Source organism: Ochotona princeps, chromosome 6 (assembly GCF_030435755.1).
Source record: "Ochotona princeps isolate mOchPri1 chromosome 6, mOchPri1.hap1, whole genome shotgun sequence".
Taxonomy (NCBI): domain Eukaryota; kingdom Metazoa; phylum Chordata; class Mammalia; order Lagomorpha; family Ochotonidae; genus Ochotona; species Ochotona princeps.
Genome location: NC_080837.1, coordinates 10,730,983 through 10,754,939, shown reverse-complemented (window position 1 = coordinate 10,754,939; position 23,957 = coordinate 10,730,983). Strand labels below are relative to the sequence as shown.

Here is a 23,957-nt window from a genome sequence, read left to right as displayed (position 1 = left end):
TTGGCACAGCTCTGGCTGTTATGGCCATTTGGGGAGTGAATCATTGGACAGCAGATTTTCCTCTCTGTCTCTCCTCCTCTCTGTATATCTGTCTTTACAATAAAAATAAAACATCTTTAAAAAATTATACATATATATATTTTTTATTGGAAACTGCTATGGCTTAGTAGGCTATGGCTGCTGCCTGTGGCACTAGCATCCCATATGGTGTATCCCATATCCTGACTGCTCTGCCTCTGGTCTAGCCCAGAAGATGGCCCAGTGCTCATCCTGCCACCCACATGAGAGACTCAGGTGAAACTCCTGGGTTCAGCCTGGGACAATCCTGGACATCAGTCATTGGGCAGTGGTTTAGTTTGCTGGGCAATGCCAGCTCCAAAACTCTTTAGGTGTTTGTTTAAAAAAAATTATTCTTATTGGAAAGGCAGATTTAGAGAGCAAGCTACCACTTGCTGCTTCCTGGGGTACACGTTAGCAAGAAGTAGGGTCTAAAGCGGACTATCCTGGGCCACAGGCTCTCATGCTGGATGGGGACTTGCCAGGCAGTGGCCTTGAAAGCTAACTTCCTTTGATCTGGGTCTTGGCTCTTCCCACGGCCTGGGAAGCCTCCCTCCATCACACACTTGCTGACCTCTGCCTTGCCCAGACTCTTAATAGCCTGACCAACCGGCCTGGGGCCACTTCTGAGTCAGCCGGAAGTTCCTATCACCTAGAGACCCAAGATCACAGGGCAGTATTGGGCTGGGAAAGGGGAGTGAGAATTTCTGGGTTCAGTGGTGATTTGAGTTGTGAGAGAACCCAGGCTTGGTCTTGGGGCTGCCGGGGTCTGTCCATGGGCAGCAAGTGAGCATGCTTTTCCCAAACATCTGTCATCTCAGGCTCCTTCTGGCCTGCACACACACAGCCCCAGCTCACCCTGAGGGAGCTGACTCAACACCCCACTGGGACCTCTCCCCGAAGACTAGTGCCCCAGCAGCAACATAAACCTCCCTCTACCCAAGGGTTTCAACTGGACCAGGTCCCTGAGGGACTCAACAACTCCCACTGCTTAACAGCAAACAACCTCGACCTGGGCAAAGGCAGGGAGTGCCCTAGAAATGCCAGACCAGGAGACCATCGCTTCCCACATCCCCACCTTAGCTCAGGTGAAAAGAACTAAGACTACAGACAGGCAGAAAAATCCAAGTGTTCTTAGCCCTGGGGATCAGGGAGGAGGGAGAGGTGCAGGCCTGGGGCGCCCAGCCCCCTTCAAAGCGCCAGCCCCCGCTCCTGGAACAGCTGCTTGAGTGCCTCTTCCAGCTGCTGGTTTGTCCCCTGGAGCCCCTTCACCACCTGTGCAGCCCACTCGAAGTATTCCTGCACACGCTGTTCAGACCATCCTGCAGTGAGAGTGGATGGAAACCCGAGTGGCCTTCTGTCCACTTGTAGAAAGGCACAGCATAGGGTTGAGGCCCCCCAAAGCCTACCCTCCTGAAAGAAGACCAAAGATGTGGTCTAGTAAGGATTTAGCTTGTGGGGACTCCATGAGGCTGGGTCAGGGGCTCACCCCACCCTCCCCTCCCCCAGGGCCAGTGTGGGGTGAGGTCGGGGAGGGCATGTTACCCTCCGGGGTGCAGCGATTCAGGTCCCTCAGATTGTACAGCTTGTCCGCCAGCTTCACCAGCTTGGCTCCGGGGCTGCTGTGGGGCGCATGTTCCACCTGCAGCCGTTTCCTCTCCAGCTTCGGCAGAGCCTTGTCATCCGTAACCTCCTCCACCAGGCGCCGCACCTGCGCCCCGAAGTGCAACTCCACCTCGTCCAGGGTGGTGTCCGTGTCCTCCACGGTATCGTGGAGCAGGGCAGCCTAGACACAGGCTCCCATTCAGCCTGGGGATGCTGGTCAAAGGGTGCCCGTGGCTGAGTGGGGCCCCTGATCCCTCCTAACGGAGAAGAGGTGGTGGGGGGAGTTACCTGTAACACTACAATGTCACTGACTCCCGCCTCATGCGTCAGGATCCGAGCCACACCTGACGGGCAGGGGTCGTGGGGGAGAGATGGGGTCGAAACAGGAAGTGAGACCGGAGGGAGGTGCCAGATGGCGGGGGTGGGTTTTGGAGCGCCAGAGAGACGCTTCGAAGAATCGGGTGACCTTGGGCAAGTCCCTGACCCTGTTTGGATGGGAGTACCAGGTGCTTGGCACAGGTGCCAATCGAGGGCACGTTTCCTCATCCTTCCCGCCCTCCACAGTCCCTTCCGGGTGCCACCTCTCCGGCTAGGCGTGCCCACCGATCGGGTGATTGATGTAAGGGGTCCTTTCGGGGTCCTTGCGGCGCTGCTGTCGGTGCTTGCGAGCCGCGAAGTCGGCGGCCTCCAGCAGCTGGGCGACCTCGGAGCCCATGGCGCGCGTGGGGCGGGCGACTGCGGACCGGAGGGGGTCTGCGGGAGGCCGGCCGGGGCGTCCGCAGCGCCCCCTAGCGCCACGGAGGCCCGGAGACTCCCCGGAATTCCAACCCCTTGGCGGGCGAGCAGGACCCAATCCCTCCTGTCCCGCATGACCTCAGGGGCCACGCACAAACACAGGGATGGGGAGCTGCCTGTAGGAAAAGGGGGGCAGTTTGCTGAAGGCTTCCACCAGGAAAAGACCACCTGTAATGTGTCAGTTCCTCTTGACATTTCCTATGTTCTAGAAAAATAGTTCTCCCTGTGAGGTTGGGCTAGGAAACCCAACTAACACCTGCCCTTGTGGAAACCGCAGCCTCCCCTGGGAGCCCTGCCTAACTGCTTCAGACTTGGGGCTCCCAGAGGGCCTGGCTGTTTTCACAGGAACGTCTTTGTTCCTTAGCGCTGGAACTGAGTTTTGCATTGCTGCAATAGCACTGTAGGGCCCCTACTCCAGTCCCCAGGCACCTGCCCCGCCCCTCCCCTCTTCAGGGGTGCGAGCCGTCCCTGTTGTTCAGGTTGATCTCGCTTTCCTTGCTGTTTGCACAGGTGCGGCCTAAGCGATGTGAGGGTTCCCAGCACCAGGGCAGAGGTGGGAGGTGACCTCTCATGGGCTCTCGGAGGAGCGAGAGGCCCGACCCCTTGCTGACAGGCTTGTGGCTGGGGCTGCTGCTGCTCTCGGGTCGGAAGTCCCTGGCCCAGGCTACCTTTCTCTCAGGTAGGGAACGTCCCTGGCGCAGGGGTGAGCTGCTGGCGGTGGAGGGAGCCTGCTATGCGGGAAGGGGCCGAGAGGAGGTATGTGCAGCCCCCCTCGCCTCTCTCCTCAGCTCTGGCCCGCCACCCCCACTTATGCCAGACCAGCTGGGACGCCCAGGGCCGCCGGTACCCCGGGTTCTTCTGCCCTCGGCTCTCGGACCCTCCGGAGGAAGCCTACTGCTGCCGTCTGCAGGCTGCAGGGGGCTTCTGCTGCGCGCGGGAGGAATTTGAGGCCCTGCACCAGGTCAACCTGTCGGCCCTGCCGCCTCCGCCCATCCTCAGGTGGGCGTCGTGCGGCGGAGGGGAGGGGGCGTCGTGCGCCCACCGGCTGCAGCAGCTCGAGCCTGACACGCTGTCCTGCCCCTCAGGGGCACGGGCCCGCTCCTAGCGCTGGGCCTCTACAGCCTGCTGCTGGTAGCTCTGCTGACCGCGGACCTCGTCCACTTCTGCCGCGGTCGAGGACCACGCCGAGGCCGCCGCGCACCAGCCCCTCGGTCCTCGGCGGCGCGCCCCCTGCGCGTCAACGCGGGAACGTACTACTAGCCGCGCCCGGAGCTTCAGTGCGCCTGCGCGCGAGCTCCCCTCCCACCGTGGCCCCGCCCTTTCTCTGACGACACCGTGGGCGCTGGACTGGGCGGGGCCTCTCGCGGCAGCTTCCGGAGCGTCTAAACCCACCCGGCCTCAGAGACCGCGCCTGCGCGCCCCGGGGACGGGTGCTCCGCAATGACTGTGAGTGGTCCCCTTGAATACCGAATCCCGACCCCACCCGCCATCCCGGGGAGCTCCCCGCGCCGCCATCCGTTTGCAATTCCCCTGACCGTCTCCTGCCCTGCTCTATTCTGTGCCCTCCTTGGCGCTCGCCGGCATTCCATCCCCTCCTCTTACCCTTTGGGGTCCCGGCTCTGCCCACGGAGCCCACACCGACTCGCCCTCTGTTGTCCCTCCACAGGCCAGCTCGGTGGAGCAGCTGCGAAAGGAGGGCAATGAGCTGTTCAAATGCGGAGACTACGAGGGCGCCCTGACCGCCTACACCCAGGCGCTGGGTCTGGGGGCGACGCCCCAGGACCAGGCTGTCCTGCACCGGAACCTGGCCGCCTGCCACCTCAAGTTGGTAAGGGAACCGGGCGCCCCTGGCTGCCCTGGCCTGTACAGGGTCGGGCTGGGCATTCCCTTCTCCTGGCCATCTGCACTCAGAATGGTGGGGGGCTCCAATGGGATCCCCCTTCTGAGGTTCTGTCCTTTTTTTTGACAGGAAGATTATGACAAAGCAGAAGCAGAGGCATCTAAAGGTAGGAGAAGGGGGCCCTGGGGCTTGCGTGGTGGGTGAGGGTCCTGGGAGCCCTGGCTCACCCTCTTGGCTGCTCTACCTTCTGTCTTTCCCACCTGCTCAGCCATTTCCTTTTCCACAGCTACCTTCACCTTTTCTGAGGCTGAAGTTCCAGGCCCCACATCTGTCCCCCCACTCGCCCTCTTCTGGCCCTCCAGAGCTTTCCCCACCGCTCTTGCCTGGACACGGTGGCCTCCCGGGTGCTGACCAGCTCCTGTTTGTGCCCAGCCATCGAGAAGGACGGTGGGGACATCAAGGCACTGTACCGGCGCAGCCAGGCCCTGGAGAAGCTGGGCCGCCTGGACCAGGCCATGCTGGACCTGCAGAGATGTGTGAGCCTGGAGCCTAAGAACAGAGCCTTCCAGGAGGCCCTGCGGAACATTGCCGGGCAGATTCAAGAGAAGGTACTAGAGGGATGCGGGAGGTGCAGGGTGGGGCTGTGTTCTGTGGAGAGGGACAGCCAACCACGGTGGGCACTCAGGATGCCAGCTGCACCAGCAGTCAGGGACGGGCCAGTGACAGGCACAACATGGTGCTATTGACTGCAAGTCTTCCCAGAGGTATCCAAGTTTGCCAAGGAGATGGAAGCTTCGGTGGTGAGGTGGGGGTCGGGCTCACATGTTTGCTGCAGAGAATCTACTAAGTTGATATAGTTCTGAAATTGTTACATTGGAAGGGCCATTTGGATGTTTATAACATTATTCATGGGCCACCCAAAGTCCTCAACTTAGAATTAAGCCTGATGTAGATATATTGAATTTCGAATCCAATTTGTGGTTACCACAACAGGGCCAGAATAAATGATTTCATGGGCCTTATGCTGCCCACGAACTGGACGTTGTCCACCCCTGCCAGAGAGAAACTGTTCACAAGTATGTGTGAGTTTATTTCAACCTTGTTTAAAGTAAGGAATACTGGGAACTTGCCTAAATGCCTAGCAGGAGGGGAATGGCTAAATATCTGGGTGATGTCGTCACTACAGATTTCTTTGCTGTGGTGACCAAAAATAGGCCGCTCCAGGGAAAGGCTTAAATGAAGAAAAGGAGAATATTCAGTAACACAAAGTATGTTTAAGTGATCTCCTACACCCTTTATGCTTCAGTGTGTAAGTGCAAAGAACACTACGCAGAGACGTGAATCAGAAGGGAATTGAGTGGGCTTCCCAAAAGAAATTTCACTGCATCTATGAAATGGTTTGAAAATGGGAGAGGTAGAGAGATGGACAGTGTTCCCTTCTGCTGGTTCACTTCCTGAATGCCCATGGCAGGTAGGCTAGCCCAGGCGGGGGCCAGGAGCTGAGGGCCCAGTGTAGGTCTCTCTCGTGGGTAGCAGTGACCCAGTTACTTAAGTCATGGTTGCTGCCTCCTAGAGCGCACATTAACAGGAAACCAGAACTGGGAGTAGAGTCAGTGGCTACCCTCGTCCTAAAAATAAAGAACGTTTGTGAGGGACGCGTTTTTCAAAACTGGTTTAGGAGAAACTGGGGGTCACTGTGAGCTGTCATTGGGCTTACACCGAGCAGATCCTTTGATGTTAGAATCCTGGCGTGGGTGGGCGTGTGTCCTGGCAGTTAAGATGCTGCTTGCGATGCCTGCATGCCTTACCAGAGTTCCTCGGCACACATCCCGGCTCTGCTCCTGGTCCAGGATTATGGCAGATGCATGTCCTGGAGGCAGTGAGTGGCTGGGTGCCTACACCTACACTGAAGACCTGTGTTAAATTCCTGGCTTCTGCCTTCAGCCTGGCACATCCTGGAAGTGAACAAGTGGGTGTGGAGGGCGGCGCTCCCTGTCTGTCTACCTCTCAAAAGAAAGCAGAAGGAGTAATCTCAGAAAGTGTGCTGACACAGTGAGAACACGCTCTATGGTGAGAGCTGGGGAAGCAGACAGATTTTCTCTCCATGCCAGCTCTGTTGGATAGCCAGCAGGTGCCAAGAGTGACCTGGTTGAGAAGGATCAGGAAGGGGATTGCCTGGGTTTTGACCCAAGTATGTAGGACCCATTAGTCATGTCTGCCATGGATACCAGAGGGGAAGTGGAGAGTGGTAGGCACGCTGGGCCTGTGCCACCACCTGCGCCCAGAATCATGGCAGGGATGGGGCAGTAGGCCTAGGAGGCTCTCTCATTTAGATGATTTTAAAAACCACCAGATCATTGCAGGGCTATAGGGAGCCTTGACACATCCATTTGGCTCGCGAAGCCTCTGGCACCAGGTGTCCGTGCTAGGGCTTATGCTGCCACCGCAGAGGTAACGCTACTGGGAGAGAGTCTCCTCTTGGCTGCCCACGCTGCCTGAGCAGGAAGTAACCCAGAAAGGAAGGCAGCCACGGGAAGCATGGGAGGAGCTGCCAGGCAGGTCTCTTCTTGCCCCAGGTGCTCATTTGGAGCCCAGGCGCCCTCCCTGGGCCTCCCAGGGATAGCAGGAGATACAAAGAGGGATCCACTTATCATGTGCGTGGGCGGTTCCCTTCCAGGTGCGCTACATGTCCTCAACGGATGCCAAAGTGGAGCAGATGTTTCAGATCCTGTTGGACCCCAAAGAGAAGGGCACTGAAAAAAAGCAAAAGGTACAGATAGTCCTGGACTCACCCTGGGGCTGCCCAGCATAGGGCGCTCCCTGTCCACTGCTGCTCTGATGGGCTGCACCTTGCCCTTCAGGTGATGCACCTGGGTCCTTGGGGCCTGACCAGGAGCTCTGAGGGCTTGGGGCCCCAGTGTGAGCCAAGGAGAAAGCACAGCGCTGATGGAGCACCTGGCTGACCAGGCTTTGTGCCGGAGCCAGGTGTGCAGGGGTGTTTGAGATGTTGTCTCTGCCCGAGAGGCTCTCGGGAGGATGCAGGACCCCATTTACTTACCCATGAACCCTGCGGGGCAGGCTCCTTCCGCTCCCATTAGAGTAGGATGCTGAAGTTCACAGAGGTCAGATTTGTGGCCCAGGTTACCAAGCTGTAGGTGGATGGAGGAAGTGAAGCCCGGCCTTTGCCTCGTCCCATGCTGTGCAATGCTGCATTGTGACCCATTTCCTATGACACAGGCCTCTCAGAACCTGGTGGTGCTGGCCCGGGAGGATGCTGGTGCTGAGAAGATCTTCCGAAGCAACGGGGTCCAACTCCTGCAGCGCCTGCTGGACACAGGGGAGGCAGACCTCATGCTGGCTGCTCTGCGCACCCTGGTTGGCATCTGCTCCGAGCACCAGTCACGGGTAGGTGGGCAGAGGGTCTCGTTACAACTTCTGCCTGTTTATCCAGCTATCATCCTCTTGGGAAAACCAGTAAGTTAAAGAATATAAAGAAACAAGAGACTGAGAATTAGGAGAAATTCAGGTGGCGCAAGCTCAGCCTTGGCCCTTGGCAACGCCTGGCATGCTCACCCAGGGTGGGCATACCCAGGCAGGTCCAGGCTTTCTTGCAGCCATCCACACATAGGGACCTGGTTGCTGGTTCCTTCAGTTGTGTGCCCAGCAGCTCTGAAGAGCTAGCTGGCATTTCTCCCTTACAGTAGTGCTGTGGTCAGTGATATCACCAAAACATGTGACCATCAAAACAGTGACTGATCCGGAGAGCCTGTCCCTGAGTTGCTGCTCAGCATGGCTGCAGGTGTCCCATAGCTCCTGGGTCAGAGTGCTGTCATCCGTGCCCTTACTCTGGCCTGAGCTGCCTTAGTCCCAGGGACAACGACCTGACCGTCCCCAGCTGCCAGATCAGAGTAGAACTTGGGCATGTTCTGTAGAAGTTTGTTGGCTCCAGCTTGGGCGGTGAGTGGGAAAACCATGTGAATTCTATCACCTGGACAGGCCCCAGTAAGTTCTCTGCGGTTCTCCAGTTCAGAAATGCAGGTCAACAGCGCCAGAGTGTGGCAAAGCTCAGGGCTGGGACGAGGGAGGACTCAGTTGCGTTGGGCCTGCTGGCCAGGTGGCTGTGCCAGGCCAGCATGTCCCCTTGCTGTTCTCAGGGCTGTGGTATTCCTGGTGCTTTCTCAGCACCAAGTAGAGCAGAGGCCATGGGGAACTCCCGCAGAACGCTTCCTTTAGGAAGTCTTCCCAACAGATTTGTCTGGGCCACACCCTAAGACCCTGGAGCTGGTCTCCTCCGGATGTCTTATCCCCATCTGGCCATTAGCTCTCTCTCACTCATGGTTAGGGATCTCTGTGATTGCACTTCCCTAAACAGAGCCCTCTATCCACCTCTCTCCCACCCCAGACAGTGGCAACCCTGAGCGTGCTGGGGACTCGGCGAGTAGTCTCCATCCTGGGTGTGGACAACCAGGCTGTGTCCCTGGCTACCTGCCACCTACTGCAGGTGATGTTTGATGCCCTTAAGGAAGGTGTCAAGAAGGGTTTCCGAGGCAAAGAGGGCGCCATCATTGTGGGTGAGTGAGAGCTGGCCTGGTCCCTTGGGGCCTGGTAGCCATGGATCCCCTGGGGAAATCCAGGGTGGTGACCATGTCTTCCCCTGAACTGTAAGCAGCCTGGGTGCATGAGGGGAAGGCCAAGGCTCAGCCTGTCGCCCAGCCTGCATATATCCACCTCCCGTTGTCCCCCTGGTGTTGTGGGGTCCACACGGGCCAGACCATCATCGAACCCACCAGTGTCATCTTGTTGCCAGATCCTGCCCGTGAGCTGAAGGTCCTTATCGGGAATCTCCTGGAGCTGCTGACGGAGGTGGGGGTCTCGGGCCAAGGCCGGGATAATGCCCTGACCCTCCTGATTAAAGTGGTACCCCGCAAGTCTCCTAAGGAGCCCAACAACAGCCTCACCCTCTGGGTCATTGACCAAGGTGGGTGAGAGTTAACAGATATTCAGCTTGGGGCCCGACCTGAAGGGCTGACCATGAACCCAGCTGTGTGCCCGCAGTGGAGTCCATGCCAGGGCAGGGGTGGGGGCCTTTCCCACACTTCTGTGATCAAAGAACCAATTGGGTCCAACGCGTCATCTCACGGCTCCTTTCCCTAGAGACCGACAGAACCAGCGTGCTTTGACAGGCCTACATGGACACACTGGGATCTTGTTCGGGGCCCCTCAGCCTCTGCTGTTATCACCATGACCTTACTGTATGGGTGCTAGGTTTCCCCTTAGTTCTTTCTTAATATTTGTTGGGGCACAGCATCGTGGCATTGCATGTTAAGCTGTCATTTGCGACTCCAGCATCACATCTGGGTGTTGGTGTCACATCTCGTGTCACATCCTGGATGCTCCATGTGAGATCTAGCTCCCTGCTAAAGCTCCCGGGGAAGCAGCAGATTATACGGTCCTTGGGCCCCTGCACTAACAAGGGTGACCCAGATGGAGTTCCAGGCTCCTGGCTTTGGCCTGGCCCATCCCTGGCCTTTGTGGCCATTTAGGGAGTGAACCAGGGAATGGAAGCTCGCTCTCTCTGTCTCTTTTCTCTCTGAAACTCTTTCAAATTCATAAATAAATCCTGTAAAAAATGATTTATTTGAAAGAAAGCAAGAAGGAGAGAGATTGATCTTTCATCTTCTGCTTTTCCTTCCAGATGGCTCCAACAGTTGGGGCTGGACCAAACTGAAGCCAGGAACCTAGAACTCCATCTGGGTTTCCCAGGTGGTGCCAGGGGCCCAAAGCCTTAGGCCATCTTCTTTCCCAGACTTGGTAGGGAGCTGGGTCACAAGTGGAGCAGCCAGGGCTTGCATTGGCAGCTGCGAGGGAAGCCAGCTGCAGTATTCTAGGCAGCATCTCAACCCACTGACCTCTGCACCAGCCCTGATAGCCCTTAGTTCCACAATGAGCCACTGCAAAGGCCTGGGGCACGGGGCAGTGTGGGCTTGACCAGCACCCACTTTGCTTATGAGCCTCCCAGGTGGCCAGCTGGCCAGGTGCTACACACTGCTGCTACTGCTGCTTTCTCTTCTTTTGCTTCAAGAATTTTATTTATTTGAGAATTATAGAAAGAAAGAATTACCTCCCATCCACCTTTTTACTCCCCAGTGGCCACAATGGCCAGGGCCGAGACAGGCCAAAGCCAGAACCTAAGAGTTCCATGCAGTTCTGCTGCTACTCTCCCAGGTGCATTACCAGGGAGCTGGAATGGTAGTGTAACATTCAAGACTCAAAACAGAACTCGTGCAGGACGAACCCCTAGGGGATGTTGGTATTGCCACGATGCTGGCCTTTCTGAGTGACTCTTGATGCTGTCATCTGAGCACTGTGACTTTGTTGTCTAAGGGGGAAAGAGCCTGCTTCTTCCTCCATCTGCTGGGAAGCCCTTCCCTTTTCCTGCAGATGTGGGCCTGGTGTTCCACAGCCTAACTGGGGTGTCTTTTCAGGTCTGAAGAAGATTCTGGAAGTGGGCGGCTCAGTGCAGGACCCCCCTGGAGAGCTCACAGTGACTGCGAACAGCCGCATGAGCGCCTCCATCCTTCTCAGCAAGCTCTTTGATGACCTCAAGTGTGACGCCGAGAGGGAGAATTTCCACCGGCTGTGCGAGAATTATATCAAGTACAGCTCCCAGGGGCTGCAGTTTGGATGGAAACACTTTGACTCTTTGTGGGAGGGGTGGCAGGGAAAAGTAGTGTTCTGTCTCAGTGGACTTTCCCAGAATACAGCAGGTCATCAGGTACTGGGCACGGTGCCTGAGCAGGCACCTGCTCTCGCCAGATGGGAGCCTGACTCAGTAGGTTCAGCTGCCCTCACTCCAAGGAGCCAAACTGATCAGTTATTTTTATTTATTTATTTATTTATTTATTTATTAAGATTTATTTATTTTATTACAAAGCCAGATACACAGAGAGGAGGAGAGACATAGAGGAAGATCTTTGGTCCAATGATCCACTCCCCAAGTGACCGCAACAGCCGGTGCTGCGCCAATGCGAAGCCGGGAACCTGGAACCTCTTCCGGGTCTCGCACATGGGTGCAGGGTCCCAAAGCTTTGGGCCGTCCTCTCCTGCTTTCCCAGGCCACAAGCAGGGAGCTGGATGGAAAGTGGAGGTGCTGGGACTAGAACCGGCGTCCATATGAGATCCCGGGGCGTTCAAGACAAGGACTCCAGCCGCTAGCCATGCCGCCGGGCCCCTATTTATTTATTTTTGTAAAAATTTATGTATTTATTATTGGAAAGTGAGATATGCAGAGAGGAGGATCCTCTGTCTGCCGATTTATTCCCCAAGTTGCCACAAAGGACCGGAGCTGAGCCAATCTGAAGCCAGGAGCCTGGAACCTCCCTTGGACCCCCCCCCCCCAAGTGGGTGCAGGGTCCCAAGGCCCTGGGCCATCCTTGACTGCCCTTCTAGGCCACAAGCAGGGAGCTGGATGGGAAGCAGGGCCACTGGGATCAGAACTGGGCACATATGGGATCCTGGTGCGTGTAAGACGAGGACCCCAGCCACTAGGCCACTGCGCTGGGCCGTTTATTTTATTCATTTATTTATTTTTAGGCCCTTTATTTTTTTTCAGGTGCAAATTGCTTTATTGTCCTTGCGTAGATTTTTTTTTAATCAGTTGTGAAGTAACCAGAACACCTCATATTTTCTTTTTTACCAAAAATTAATTTCTTTTAAAGATTTATTAACTTTTATTGGAAAGTCAAATATACAGAGAGAGGGAGAGACAGAGAGAAAGATCTTCATCCTCTGATTCACTCTTCAAATGGCTGCAACAGCTGAGCTGAGCCAGTCCAAACCCAGGAACTTCTTTCAGATCTACCGTGTGGGTGCAGGGTCCAAGGCTTTGTGCCATCCTCGTCTGCCTTTCTACATCAGAAGCAGGGAGCTGGATGTAAAGCGGAGCAGCTGAGACAAAAACTGGTGCCCATATGGGATCCCAGCATTTACAAGGGGAGCATTAGCCAATTGAGCCATTGTTCCAGGCCTCAAAAATTTATTTATTTGAAGCACAAAGAGAGATATCTTTCATCCACTGGTTTCCCTTTAATAACCAGTGCTGGGCCATTCTCTGCTGGAGCAGAATTGGAAGCAGAGCAGTTGGTACTTGAACTGGCCTCCTCATATGGGATGACCACATCATAGGCAGAGGCTTTCCCTGGCTTAATAAGCATAGGAAGGGACTTTAGCAGGAGTCTGTCATCAGGCAGGGCTTAAGAGAAGCTGAGACAGAGGTGGGTGACTGTTGACAGGGTTAATTGCTGTAATCTTTTCCCTTGGCAGTTTTCCTTGTGCAGGCATCTGTCCTACATAGGGATGGAAGGAAGGAGGGTCCCTTTCCTGGCTTTAGTGTGACAGTTGTCACCCTGTGCCCCTCAGGAGCTGGTTTGAGGGCCAAGGGCTGGCCGGAAAGCTGCGGGCCATCCAGACGGTGTCCTGCCTCCTGCAGGGCCCCTGTGACGCAGGCAACCGGGCCTTGGAGCTGAGCGGCGTCATGGAGAGCATCATCGCCCTGTGTGCCTCCGACCAAGAGGAGGAGCAGCTGGTGGCTGTGGAGGCACTAATCCACGCGGCGGGCAAGGCCAAGCGCGCCTCCTTCATCACTGCCAATGGCGTCTCACTGCTGAAGGACCTGTACAAGCGCAGCGAGAAGGACAGCATCCGCATCCGGGCCCTGGTGGTAAGAGGGGGAGGGTGGGCAGGCTTGGGCAGTAAAGCCAGGGTTGGGCCAAGGAGTGTGCCACAGGCTGCAGCCTTAGCACAAGGTTGGCCTGCAGGGAATGTGTGGTACCCATGGGAGCCAGTGGGCTGGGATCTGTGCAGCCCTCACTTCTACCCCGTGAGCGGGTCCTCCTTGGCACATCCCCTCAGGGTTGACTGGCTAACACACCTGTCTTATTCCTGCTCATGTCTTCTCTTGCTAAGACTTTTTGTGCTTGACATTGAAAGGAACAGCAATTCTTCGTGTATACTAGGAGAGGTTGGAATACCAATCAACCAGGTGGCCACTATGTTGGTCTCTGCCAGAACCTTTTGGTCAGTCCAGTAGCTGATTGCATTACCACAAGCTCTAGAAGGTCACTAAGTGGGAGAGGGTGCTGATGGTATGTGTGTGTATGTGTGTCCCTACACACACACACACACACACACGGAACTGTGGCAGAGTACCAAGAGGGAGCCCAGCTCCTCCCAGGTCCCAGCCACCAGTCCTGCCCTCTTCTTCCAGGGACTGTGTAAGCTGGGTTCGGCTGGCGGGACTGACTTCAGCATGAAGCAGTTTGCCGAGGGCTCCACGCTCAAGCTGGCCAAGCAGTGTCGGAAGTGAGTGGACCCACCTTGCTGTGGCTGCTCTGCACCTCTGTTACGTCCCTAGAGGCTGGAGTCTGGGCTGCAGGTGGGGCTGCTCATCCCCCATCAACCTAGCAGACCCTCCTGAGTCCTGGCACATTGCCTGTGTTTGTGTGTCAGTGGCAGTGCTGCCAGGGCCCTGGCTTCTCCCTGCTGTCCCAGGGTGCCCCCTACTGCAGTCCTGAAGGACATCCTGTGTCCTGCCTGACCCCAGGTGGCTGTGCAATGACCAGATTGACATGGGCACCCGGCGCTGGGCAGTGGAGGGTTTGGCTTACCTCACCTTTGACGCAGACGTGAAGGAGGAGTGTGTGGAGGACGAGGCCGCCCTGAAGGCCCTGTTCCAGCTCAGCAAGGTAACTCCATGCGTCCCTGCTGACATCCTGAGGACCCTGTGCAGGAGCAGGACTGGTAGGTCTTGGCCAAGAGCTCTCATGACCCAGGCTAGGAGGGCCTAGTGGCCCGAGCTGCTGCTCTGTGTGGTGAGAGCACGCTGACTGCCCCAGTGGTGTCAGGAAGTCAGAACCCGAGGGGTCACATTCATGGGCTTCCAAAGCCTGCTGCTGTGGCGGGGTGGTGTCCTAGCCTCAACCCGTGTCCATGTGGGTTATCAACGGTAGAATGTACTCTGTGCTGCCCCGACTGACTCACAGCCCCTCTGCCCCGCCAGTCTGAAGAAAGGGCAGTGTTGTTTGCTGTAGCCTCGGCCCTGGTCAACTGCACCAACAGCTATGACTATGAGGAGCCTGACCCCAAGATGGTGGAGCTGGCCAAGTATGCCAAACAGCACGTGCCTGAGCAGCATCCGAAGGTGAGTGGACCGTTTCAGTCCTTAGCACCCACAGCCATGCCAAAGCCAATTCCCCAGCCTTGTGCTGGCTGTGTCTAATGGTCCAGGCCCCTCTCTGAGCTGCCCTCTTCCCTAGGACAAGCCGAGTTTTGTGCGGACTCGGGTGAAGAAGCTGCTGGCGGCGGGTGTGGTGTCGGCCTTGACGTGCATGGTGAAGACTGAAAGCCCACTGCTGACCAACTCCTGCCGGGAGCTGCTGTCCAGGTGAGGCTGCACCTGCCTTCCCAGGAGCCACTGCTTTCACACCCAAGCCTCAGGCTGCCCACCTACCTCCCAGGGCACTGGGCCTGTGTGATTGGATCCAGGGCCCCTGCTGGCCTGCCTGCCCAAACCCCAGGCCCTGCCCACCACCCCGTCCTCCCCTTGCAGGGTCTTCCTGGCTCTAGTGGAAGATGTGGAGGACCGTGGCACTATCGTTGCCCAGGGTGGGGGCAAGGTAAGCCAGTGTGCAGGCTCCCTCTGGGACCTGGGTCACGAGCCTATAAACCATGACTCAACAGCTGCTACCCAGAGAGTGAAAACATTGATCCTAAGCCCCAGCCAGAGCGGCTTCCCACCAGGGAGTGAGGCTGAGTGGGCGTGTCCCTCTGTATCCCTCACTCCCTCTCTGCTGATACACCCAGCTCTGTCTGCATCTGCCTTTGTAAACAGTGCTCCAGCGTGGGCTGCAGTCACTTCATGAGGGACCCCAGCCGAGGATGAACTGAGCAGGGAGGGAAGCTGTGGAGGGAGGGCGTGTGCTGGGTGGATGGCCGCCCACTGACTTAATCCCACAGGCACTGATCCCACTGGCCCTGGAAGGCACCGATGTGGGGCAGACAAAGGCAGCCCAGGCTCTTGCCAAGCTCACCATCACCTCAAACCCGGAGATGACCTTTCCTGGCGAGCGGGTCTGTGTCCTCCTGCCTTGGCCCTGGCCTTGCCTCTGCCCCCTCACTGGGCCCTCATGGGCTCCTCCATGGGACTGACAGGAAGTGGCAGCATTGCTGAGCTGGGGTGTGCGGGGGGAGAGGGGAAGCTCACGAGCTGCAACATGTTGCAGTGGAATCCCCAGGATGCGATGGATAGGGGTGGGGATGCGGTCAGTAGCCCTGATGCGGGGTTGCAACTTAACACAGATTTATGAAGTGGTCCGGCCCCTGGTCTCCCTGCTGCACCTCAACTGCTCGGGTCTGCAGAACTTCGAGGCGCTCATGGCCCTGACCAACCTGGCGGGGATCAGCGAGAGGCTCCGGTGAGGCCCCGTTTGGTGTGTGGCACAGGTTGGGCAGCAGGGTTTGCATTAAGCCCCATGCAGTAGTTTACAGTTTGGAAAATAGTTCATAGCTGCTGGAGCCTCACAGTGACTCTTTATTGATTTTTATTTACAAGTTAGAATTATGGAGAGAGAAGGAGGGACACCAAGTGGCCACACTGGCCAGCCTGGGCCCTTCCAAAGCCAGGGGCTTCTTCCAGGGTTCCCATGTAGGTACAGGGACCCAAGGAGCATCTTCCACCACTATTCCAGACACAGTAGCAGGGGACTGGATGAGAAGTGGAACAGCTCCTCTTCTGCATCTGACAGAGGGACACAGGCCCAGGGAGGCAACAGGGCATTGGGTGATAGCATTGTGGGTTCTGGATTCAGACTCTGCGTTCAAATCTCAGTTTCCCTCATTTCTAACCTGTAACCTTGAGCCAGTTCCGTAACTGTTCGGCCTCAGTGGATCCCCTGGCTGTGGTTACTGTGATCATAGAGCAGTCATTAGGAGAGCTAAGTGAACAAGCACATGTCAGCGTATTTAGTACTGAGGTACTGGCCCCCAACCAGGGGCCAAGTCAACATAAATGTGTTTGCTCCCTTTTAGAGCAAAGGAATTCGAAATTTATGCATGAGAGATCTTCAAAATGTTTATGAAAAAATTTTTAATTTCAAAAGTGCCCCCTTTTTAAAAGAAGGATTTGTTTATTTGAAAGTCCACTACACAGAGGGCTATCTTCCATTCAAATGTTGGATGATTCCCCCACATGACCCTGACATGCTGAGGCTGGGCCTGGTTGAAGCCAAGAGTCAGGAACTCCATCCTGGTTTCCCACCTGGGTGACAGTGGTCCACACACTTGGGTCATCTTCTGCTGCCTTCCCAGGCTATTGGCAGGGAGCTGAATGGCAAGTGGAAAAGTCAGGATTTGAACTGGTGCTCATGTGGGGTGCTGGCAGCTTACGCAGTGCCTTAACTTGCTGTGCCACAAAGCCATTTCTGAAAGCTAGTTATTATGAAAATAATTATGCATGCATGGATTGCTGAAATGTTTTTTGCAACCTGAAACCAGGAGCCTGGAGCTTCTTCTGAGTCTCCCACACGGGTGCAGGGTCCTAAAGCTTTTGGCCATTCTCTACTGCCTTCCCAGGCCACAAGCAGGGAGCTGGATGGGAAGCGGGACCGCCGGGATTAGAACTGGTGCCCATATGGGATCCTGATGCATGGAAAGTGAGGACTTTAGCCTAGGCCATTGTGCCGGGCCCACAGCCATGAACTTTTTGAAGTGCCTTTGTGGTCATGGTACTCACGCCTGCACTTCACCCTAGGCTCATGGTGGAGATCAAGTAAAATAATCCAGGTTCTGGTTGGGTGCAGACAGGTGATAGCTATTTGCATCGCTGTTGCCAGCACCCTGGTTTCCTACCTCCCAGTTCTAAGCATTCTCCTGTGCCTGCTTGGAAGACTTAACAACCACTGCATTCACACCTGGTGCAGAGGGTCCTGGGACATCATCTAGGGTTCTTGTGCATGGGAATGTGGTGATGGGGGCTGCAGTGCCTGTGGAAGCTGCAATGATGCCAACTCTTCACATATGGCCCCACAGGCAGAAGATCCTGAAGGAGAAGGCTGTGCCCATGATTGAGGGCTATATGTTCGAGGAGCACGAGATGATCCGCCGGGCTGCCACAGAATGCATGTGTAACCTGGCCATGAGCAAGGAGGTGCGCCTAGAAAGGGAGGCAGAGGTGCACCTGGCCCTGTCTGGGCCTTGCATCTGCTAACACATTCTGCGCCCCTGCTCTGGCCACAGGTGCAGGACCTCTTTGAAGCTCCCGGCAATGATCGCCTGAAGCTGCTGGTGCTGTACAGTGGAGAGGAGGATGAATTGCTGCGGCGGGCAGCTGCGGGCGGCCTGGCCATGCTTACCTCCATGCGGCCCTCGCTCTGCAGCCGCATCCCCCAAGTGGTCAGTGCCTCTTTCGGGGAGCAGGGTGGGGTGGTGCACCAGGAATCCCCATGTGCTGGTGTCCCAGGAGGCAGGCCCTAGGCTGCGGGGGCATGATTCCTGCTGAGGTTGAGCCATGGAGTCACACGTACCTTGCTTGCCTGCAGACCACACATTGGCTGGAGATCCTGCAAGCCCTGCTGCTGAGCCCCAACCAAGAGCTGCAGCACCGGGGGGCCGTGGTGGTGCTCAATATGGTGGATGCATCGCAGGAGGTCGCCAGCATGCTGATCGAGAGTGAGGTGCTGGAGATCCTGTTGGTGCTGGCCAAGGGTGACGCAGGCCCTGTGACCAGGGCTGCCGTGGCCTGCCTGGGGAAAGCAGTGGAGTATGGGCTTATCCAACCCACTCAGACTGGAGAGTGAGGCCTGCCCAGTGCACGAAGCTCTTGCACACCATACCTATTGCAGCGTGGAGAGCAAGGACTGAGGTGGTGTCAGATGTTCGTGTACCTCCTCCCACCACCTTTTGATGTCCTCTGTCCTGAACCACAGCACTGCCTCTGCCTCACGCTGAGGGGCCCCTCTTGTACATGACTGTGGGTAACTGAGCATGGGGAAGGGGAACCCCAGCTTGGTCTCGGCCTGCTGGAGCTTCACGAAGAGCACCGCAGTCTTGTCACCAGCCGTGAGCATCACCTGGGCCGCCCAGCAAGCCTCTAATAAACGTGTGTGGCACTGAGAAGTGTGTCTTGTACGTGTGTGGGTGGGAGTCTGGGCAGCAGCTGATCTGTAGGAGAGTGTATCGCTGCAGGACCACATCTGTGGACAGGATCCTGGGCCCACCCAGACAACACAGCTCCCATGGCTTGGCTCACTCCCCAAGTGACTTCAGCAGACTAGCAGGTGTAGGTCAGAGCAATCCCCATCTCCTGTGTGATAGCGACCCAACTACTTGAGTCCTCCCTGTCGCCTCCCAGAGTCAGCTTTGGCAGAAAGCTGACGTTGGGACGTTGGGTACCTTCTTACTCCCTGTCAAGGGAGCTGGGTGAGACCAGGCGTTAACCGGTTGGGTCCAGACCGAAACGCTGGTCTCCCACACTTAGCAGCAGAGCCAACTTGCAGGATAAGGCCTGGGCGGGCCACCTGGGAGCCTGTCTCCCATCTGAGGGCTAGGTCAGGATTAAAGCTCATTGGTTCACCAGCGCTGATTGAGAGGCTCCGAACCAATCACGAGAGAGTCTGAGGGCGCGGCTCCGCCCAGCGCGGGCGATCTCACCAGCCCGGTAGCCGGAGTCCTGGTTTTTCCCGCAGTGCGGGTCCCCCGAGCCCCGCGGACGCCGGCGGGTAGAGCCACGTCTACCTGAGGGTCCGGCTCATCCGCCCGGGCCAGCCTGCAGCAGACAGAACCGGTCCCATCGAGCTCGGACCGGAGACCCGCCCCCGGTGACGGCGCCGCGCTCGCCGAGGATTGGCCCGGGGAGGCCGCGCAGCAGCCAATGGCCGCCTCGTCCGGCGCGCGGCCCTTGAACGGCGTTCCTCGGCGTCGCCCGCCCAGCGGCCGCGGCCTGTCGGCTGAGGGCAGCGCGGCGCCCCGGACTCTCCTCCGGAAAGCCCCGCCCGAGGCCGGGCCAGGAGCCCGCGAGCGCGGGGCGCGGACGCGGAGACGTTAGGAGCCCGAGTGCTGACGGGCCGCCCGCCGCCTGTGGGCCTCCCGGTGCAGGCCCCCAAACCGGGAACACGAAGCCCCAGGCGGGCGGCTCCTGGTCGAGGGGAGAGGCCGCCCGTCGACCCGCCGAGCGGGAGCCCCGGGGCGCAGCTGCCGGCGCCTCAGGACGGAGGCCTCACCCCACAGCGCGGAAGGCGGGGAGCCGTCGGCGTCCCCCCAGGGCCCATGGCGTGACACCCGCCGGGGGCTCGGGCCGCCGTCATGGCCGAGCAGCGGCCGGGGGCCTGGTTCGGCTTCGGTTTCTGCGGCTTCGGACAGGCGCTGGGCCGCGGGCGCGGGCCGCAGGTGTCCAGCCCGGAGCCGCTGCCCGGGGGCGCCGCCGTCCGCTGCGTGAGCGCCGCCTGGAGCTACACGGCCGTCGTGACCCGTGAGCACCCGCCTCGCCCCTGCTCCCCACGTCCCGGGGACGCCCCGACCCTGACCTCCCTGCCTTCTGGCCCGCAGGTGGAGGCCGCGTGGAGCTGTCGGGCTCGGCGAGCGGCGCGGCCGACGGCTGCAGGGCCGTGTGGGCCTCCGAGGGGCTCCTCGTGGTGTTGGGCGGCGGGCCGGGCCCCGAAGAAGCCGAGCTGCTGCAGGCCTGGGCGCCCGAGTCGGCGCTGCGCGGGGAGCCCCTCTGGGCCCAGAAGGTGCTGCGGGAGAGCGAGGCCCAGGCCGGGCTGCGGGCGCGCAGGCTGGAGCTGGGCGCTGAGCACGCGCTGCTCCTGGACACCCAGGACCAGGTGTTCTCCTGGGGCGGGGGCGGGTGGCGGTGATGGGGAGCCCCTTCCTGGGGGTGTTGGCTGACAGGCTCTCTCTCCCGCGCGCAGACACGGGCAGCTGGGCCACGGTGGGCTGGAGACTGAAGCTGAGCCCAGGCCAGAGGAGGCGTTGCAGGGCCTGAGGATGGCCGAGGTGGCAGCCGGGGGTTGACACTCCGTGTGTGAGCAAGCGGTGAGTGAGCCAGGGCCTCTCCAGCGCTCATGCCAACCTGTCCCTCCTCCTCTTCCAGTGACGGTAGGGGGCTGGCCAAATCCTTCCAGAAGGAGCCACATGGGTCCACCCAGTTCAGCCCCTTGCACCCACCAGCTGCTGCTCATACCTGCCCTTCTGCTCTGCTGTCAGCAGCCAGGGCTGTGCACAAAGTACAAGGGACTTAGAGTGACTTGGAGAGAGGGGTACCTGAGGCCAGTTAAGTTATTGTCTCCACCCCCCACACACATACCTTCAAGGCACTGCCTGCTGTTCCAGGGAGCTTGGGTGCATGGAGGAGGAGTCACACTTTCTTGGTCCCCTTGTTGTCTTTCAGAGGCTGGAGATGTTTATGTCTGGGGATGGAATGAGTCAGGACAGCTGGCTCTGCCTACCAGGAGCCTGGCGGGAGACACAGGGCAAGGTGAGGCTGCCTCAGCTTCCACAGATATGGCTTTCGTTCCTGGGTGGGGTGCTGCTGGCCTGGAAGCTGCATTGCACAGAAGGAGCTGAGAGGGGTGGGCCCTAGGACACAGTAAGCTCAGCTGCCATCTGTGGCACCAACATTCGTTATGGGTGCTGGTTCAAGTCCCAGCTGCTCCACTTCTGACCTAGCTGTTTGCTAATGCACCTGGGAAAACAGCAGAATATGGGCCAAGTGTTTGGGCTCCTGCACCCACGTGGAGACCCAGACGGAGTTCTGGCTTCTGGCTTCCACCTGGTCCAGCCTTGGCTGTTGGTCCCCTTTGGAGAAGGAAACAGCAGGTGAAATCTCTGTGTCTCTCCTGTCTCCCTATACCTCTCTTTCAAATACAAAATAAATGTTTAAAAACAAAAAAGGCAGTGAGATCCTGGTCATCCCAGAATATACCACCGTATCCTTAGGCATTCTGGGAATGGTGGGAGGAAGCCTGGATGTGCATGGCTCCCGGCTCCTGCAGCTCTGTGCAAGGCAGTGCCAGCTGTGCCCCTGGACTGTGGTAGCAGTGAGCTGATTTGTGAATGAGGGCAGAGCTAACTGAACGATTGCAATCATTGCAAAGGCGCAGGGCTGCAGGAAGATGGCTTGAAAGAGGAGAGAGCAGCGGGAGACGAGGATGCAGCCCCTGCTGCCTTCATAGCTGTACAGCCCCTCCCAGCCTTGTTGGATCTCCCCCTGGGCGCAGAGGTGGCCAAGGCCAGCTGTGGGTCCCGACACACAGCCGTGGTGACACGTGAGTGGGGCTGGGCACGCTGGCTTGGGGTGGAGTGGAATGGCCCCAGCCCACTGGGCCTGGTGGGGCATCATGGGCTGTGTAGCTGCCTGTGTACCTGCGTTGGGTCAGTGTAGTGAAGCCCCTGCTGACTGAGCAGCAAGTTCTTTTTTTTTTTTAGATTTATTTATTTTTGGGCCTGCCAGTGTGGCTTAGCAGCTAAAGTCCTCACACACCGGGATCCCATACAGGTGCTGGTTCCAATCCTGGCTGCCTGGCTTCCCATCCAGCTCCCTGCTTGTGGCCTGGGAAAACGGTCGAGGACGGCCCAATGCTTTGCAATGAAAAAAAAAAATCTTTAGAAAAGAGGTTTATTTATTTTTATAAATAAATTAAAGAATAAATCTTTTTTTTTTTTTTTTTTTTTTTTTTTTTTTTAAAGATTTATTCATTTTATTACAGCCAGATATACACAGAGGAGAGACAGAGAGGAAGATCTTCCGTCCGATGTTTCACTCCCCAAGTGAGCCACAACGGGCCAGTGCGCGCCGATCCGAAGCTGGGAACCTGGAACCTCTTCCGGGTCTCCCACGCGGGTGCAGTGTCCCAATGCATTGGGCCGTCCTCGACTGCCTTCCCAGGCCACAAGCAGGGAGCTGGATGGGAAGTGGAGCTGCCGGGATTAGAACCGGCGCCCATATGGGATCCCGGGGCTTTCAAGGCGAGGACTTTAGCCGCTAGGCCACGCCGCCGGGCCCAGAATAAATCTTTTTTAAAAAGATTTATTTCAAAAGATTTATTTTATAAATCTATTGAAGATTTTTATTTTTATAAATCTTAAAGATTTATTTTTATAAATAAAAACTTTTTTAAATTTATTTTTATAAATAAATAAATCTTTTAAAAAAATATTCATTTTTATTGCAAAAGCAGAGGAGGAGACAGAGTAAGATCTTTGGTCCGATGATCACTCCCCAAGTGACCGCAATGGCCAATACTGTACTGTGCCGAACCGGAGCCAGGAGCCAGGAAATTCCTCCAGGTCTCCCATGCTGATGCAGGATCCCAAAGCATTGGGCCTTCCTTGACTCCTTTCCCAAGCCACAAGCAGGGAGCTGGATTGGAAGCCGGACAGCCAGGATTGGAACTGGCACTTGTATGGGATCCCGGTGTGTGCAAGGTGAGGACTTACACTGCTAGGCCACTGTGCCAGGCCCGAGCAGCAAGTTCTTAACCACCAGGACTCAAGGGTGGCAGCTCTACCCTGTTTAGTACCCAGATAGCCACAACATTAGAGCTGATCTGGAACTAGGAGCTTCTTGCAGGTGTCCTATATATATGTGCAGTGTCCTAAGGACTTGAGCCATTCTCCACTGCTTTCCCAGGTACATCAACAGAGAACTGGAATGGCTGGATATAATTTGGTATCAATATAGGAAGCCAGTGCCACAGGTGGAAGCTTAGCCTACTATGCCATGGTGTCAGTCCCAGTTGATGTCTTTTTAAGCTGAATGGAGTTCCACTGTGTGAAAATAGTTTAGGCTGCAGCTTCTTGTCTCTGGTGTTTGGTTGTGGCTATTCTGTAATAAGCAGTTGTGGGCACAGGTGCTTGCATTCCTCTGCAGAATATTCAGGGTAGAACACCACTTCTCACGCACCCAGAAGGAAGTATAAAGATATCTTGGCTTAGTTTCTGTCCCCCAATCTTTCTAGATTCCACATGTTGGCCAGCTGTGGTGAGCTGCAGTCTTTCTGAGGGACAACGGTGTTGCCATACACATCTTCCCAGATTCCAGATGTTGACCAGCCGTGATGAGCTGCAGTCTTTCTGTGAAGAACGGTGTTGCCACCTTCTGGAGAAGGTGTGCCCCTCTGGTACACCTGACCCCTTCATCATGCCACACCTGCAGCAGGTGCACGATGGCTTTGCAGGTCCCTGCAGCAAGTGTCCCACCATCCCCTGCTTTGGAAGAGCACCACTGGGTATGGCTCCTTGGGGTTTCAAGCACTGTGTTACAGTTTAAACCGGTGCTAAATTCTTTATGCTACTGCCCTGGCTGCTGTGGAAACTGCTGAGGTTCAAATCAAGGCAAACCAGGTTCTGCCAACACTTTGCAGGATACGGTTCCCAAGGTATATGAGGAAGGAGGCCCCAAACATTTGACAAGGGACTTGCTTTTCCCTGGATGGGACAGATAGTGTGCCCTAAGCAGAGGTTCCCAGGCTTGCCTGCCCTGCTGAAATGTACACGTTTGCAGTCCCTATGTTAATGACCAGAGGCAGAAGGCCTGTGCACCATCTGTGGCAGCCACAGCTCGGAGTCTTCAGTGCAAGCGTCTTCAGCTCACAGGCTGTGCAGTGTGCAT

At 56.9% G+C, this 23,957-nt stretch overlaps 3 protein-coding genes and 1 long non-coding RNA gene across 4 annotated transcripts; 3 read left to right on the top strand and 1 right to left on the bottom strand.

Annotated features, from left to right (window-relative positions):
- Positions 1-1,170: 1,170 nt before the first annotated feature.
- HDDC3 (HD domain containing 3) lies at positions 1,171-2,793 on the bottom strand. The gene is made up of 4 exons (XM_004578306.4): positions 2,266-2,793; positions 1,951-2,006; positions 1,603-1,843; positions 1,171-1,379 (listed from the first exon to the last, which is right to left on the bottom strand). The coding sequence occupies exons 1-4, from the start codon at positions 2,375-2,377 to the stop codon at positions 1,249-1,251; spliced, it is 540 nt and encodes a 179-aa protein (XP_004578363.1). The 5' UTR covers positions 2,378-2,793; the 3' UTR covers positions 1,171-1,248.
- A 970-nt stretch (positions 2,794-3,763) lies between these two features.
- Positions 3,764-18,471, top strand: UNC45A (unc-45 myosin chaperone A). Its single transcript, XM_004577910.4, has 20 exons — positions 3,764-3,903; positions 4,124-4,285; positions 4,427-4,463; positions 4,730-4,905; positions 6,975-7,067; positions 7,535-7,702; positions 8,700-8,868; positions 9,105-9,275; positions 10,783-10,954; positions 12,716-13,016; positions 13,563-13,657; positions 13,899-14,040; positions 14,355-14,495; positions 14,611-14,738; positions 14,904-14,970; positions 15,311-15,424; positions 15,653-15,768; positions 17,381-17,498; positions 17,588-17,743; positions 17,890-18,471. Exons 1-20 carry the CDS (start codon positions 3,898-3,900, stop codon positions 18,145-18,147), a joined length of 2,790 nt encoding a protein of 929 aa, XP_004577967.2. The 5' UTR covers positions 3,764-3,897; the 3' UTR covers positions 18,148-18,471.
- A 1,008-nt stretch (positions 18,472-19,479) lies between these two features.
- Positions 19,480-20,202, top strand: LOC131477937 (RCC1 domain-containing protein 1-like). The gene is made up of 2 exons (XM_058665274.1): positions 19,480-19,817; positions 19,895-20,202. Exons 1-2 carry the CDS (start codon positions 19,652-19,654, stop codon positions 20,200-20,202), a joined length of 474 nt encoding a protein of 157 aa, XP_058521257.1. The 5' UTR covers positions 19,480-19,651.
- A 59-nt stretch (positions 20,203-20,261) lies between these two features.
- LOC101534353 (uncharacterized) lies at positions 20,262-21,631 on the top strand. Its single transcript, XR_009245535.1, has 3 exons — positions 20,262-20,380; positions 20,738-20,822; positions 21,442-21,631. It is a non-coding gene; the product is annotated as an uncharacterized LOC101534353 (long non-coding RNA).
- The last annotated feature ends 2,326 nt before the right edge of the window (positions 21,632-23,957 follow it).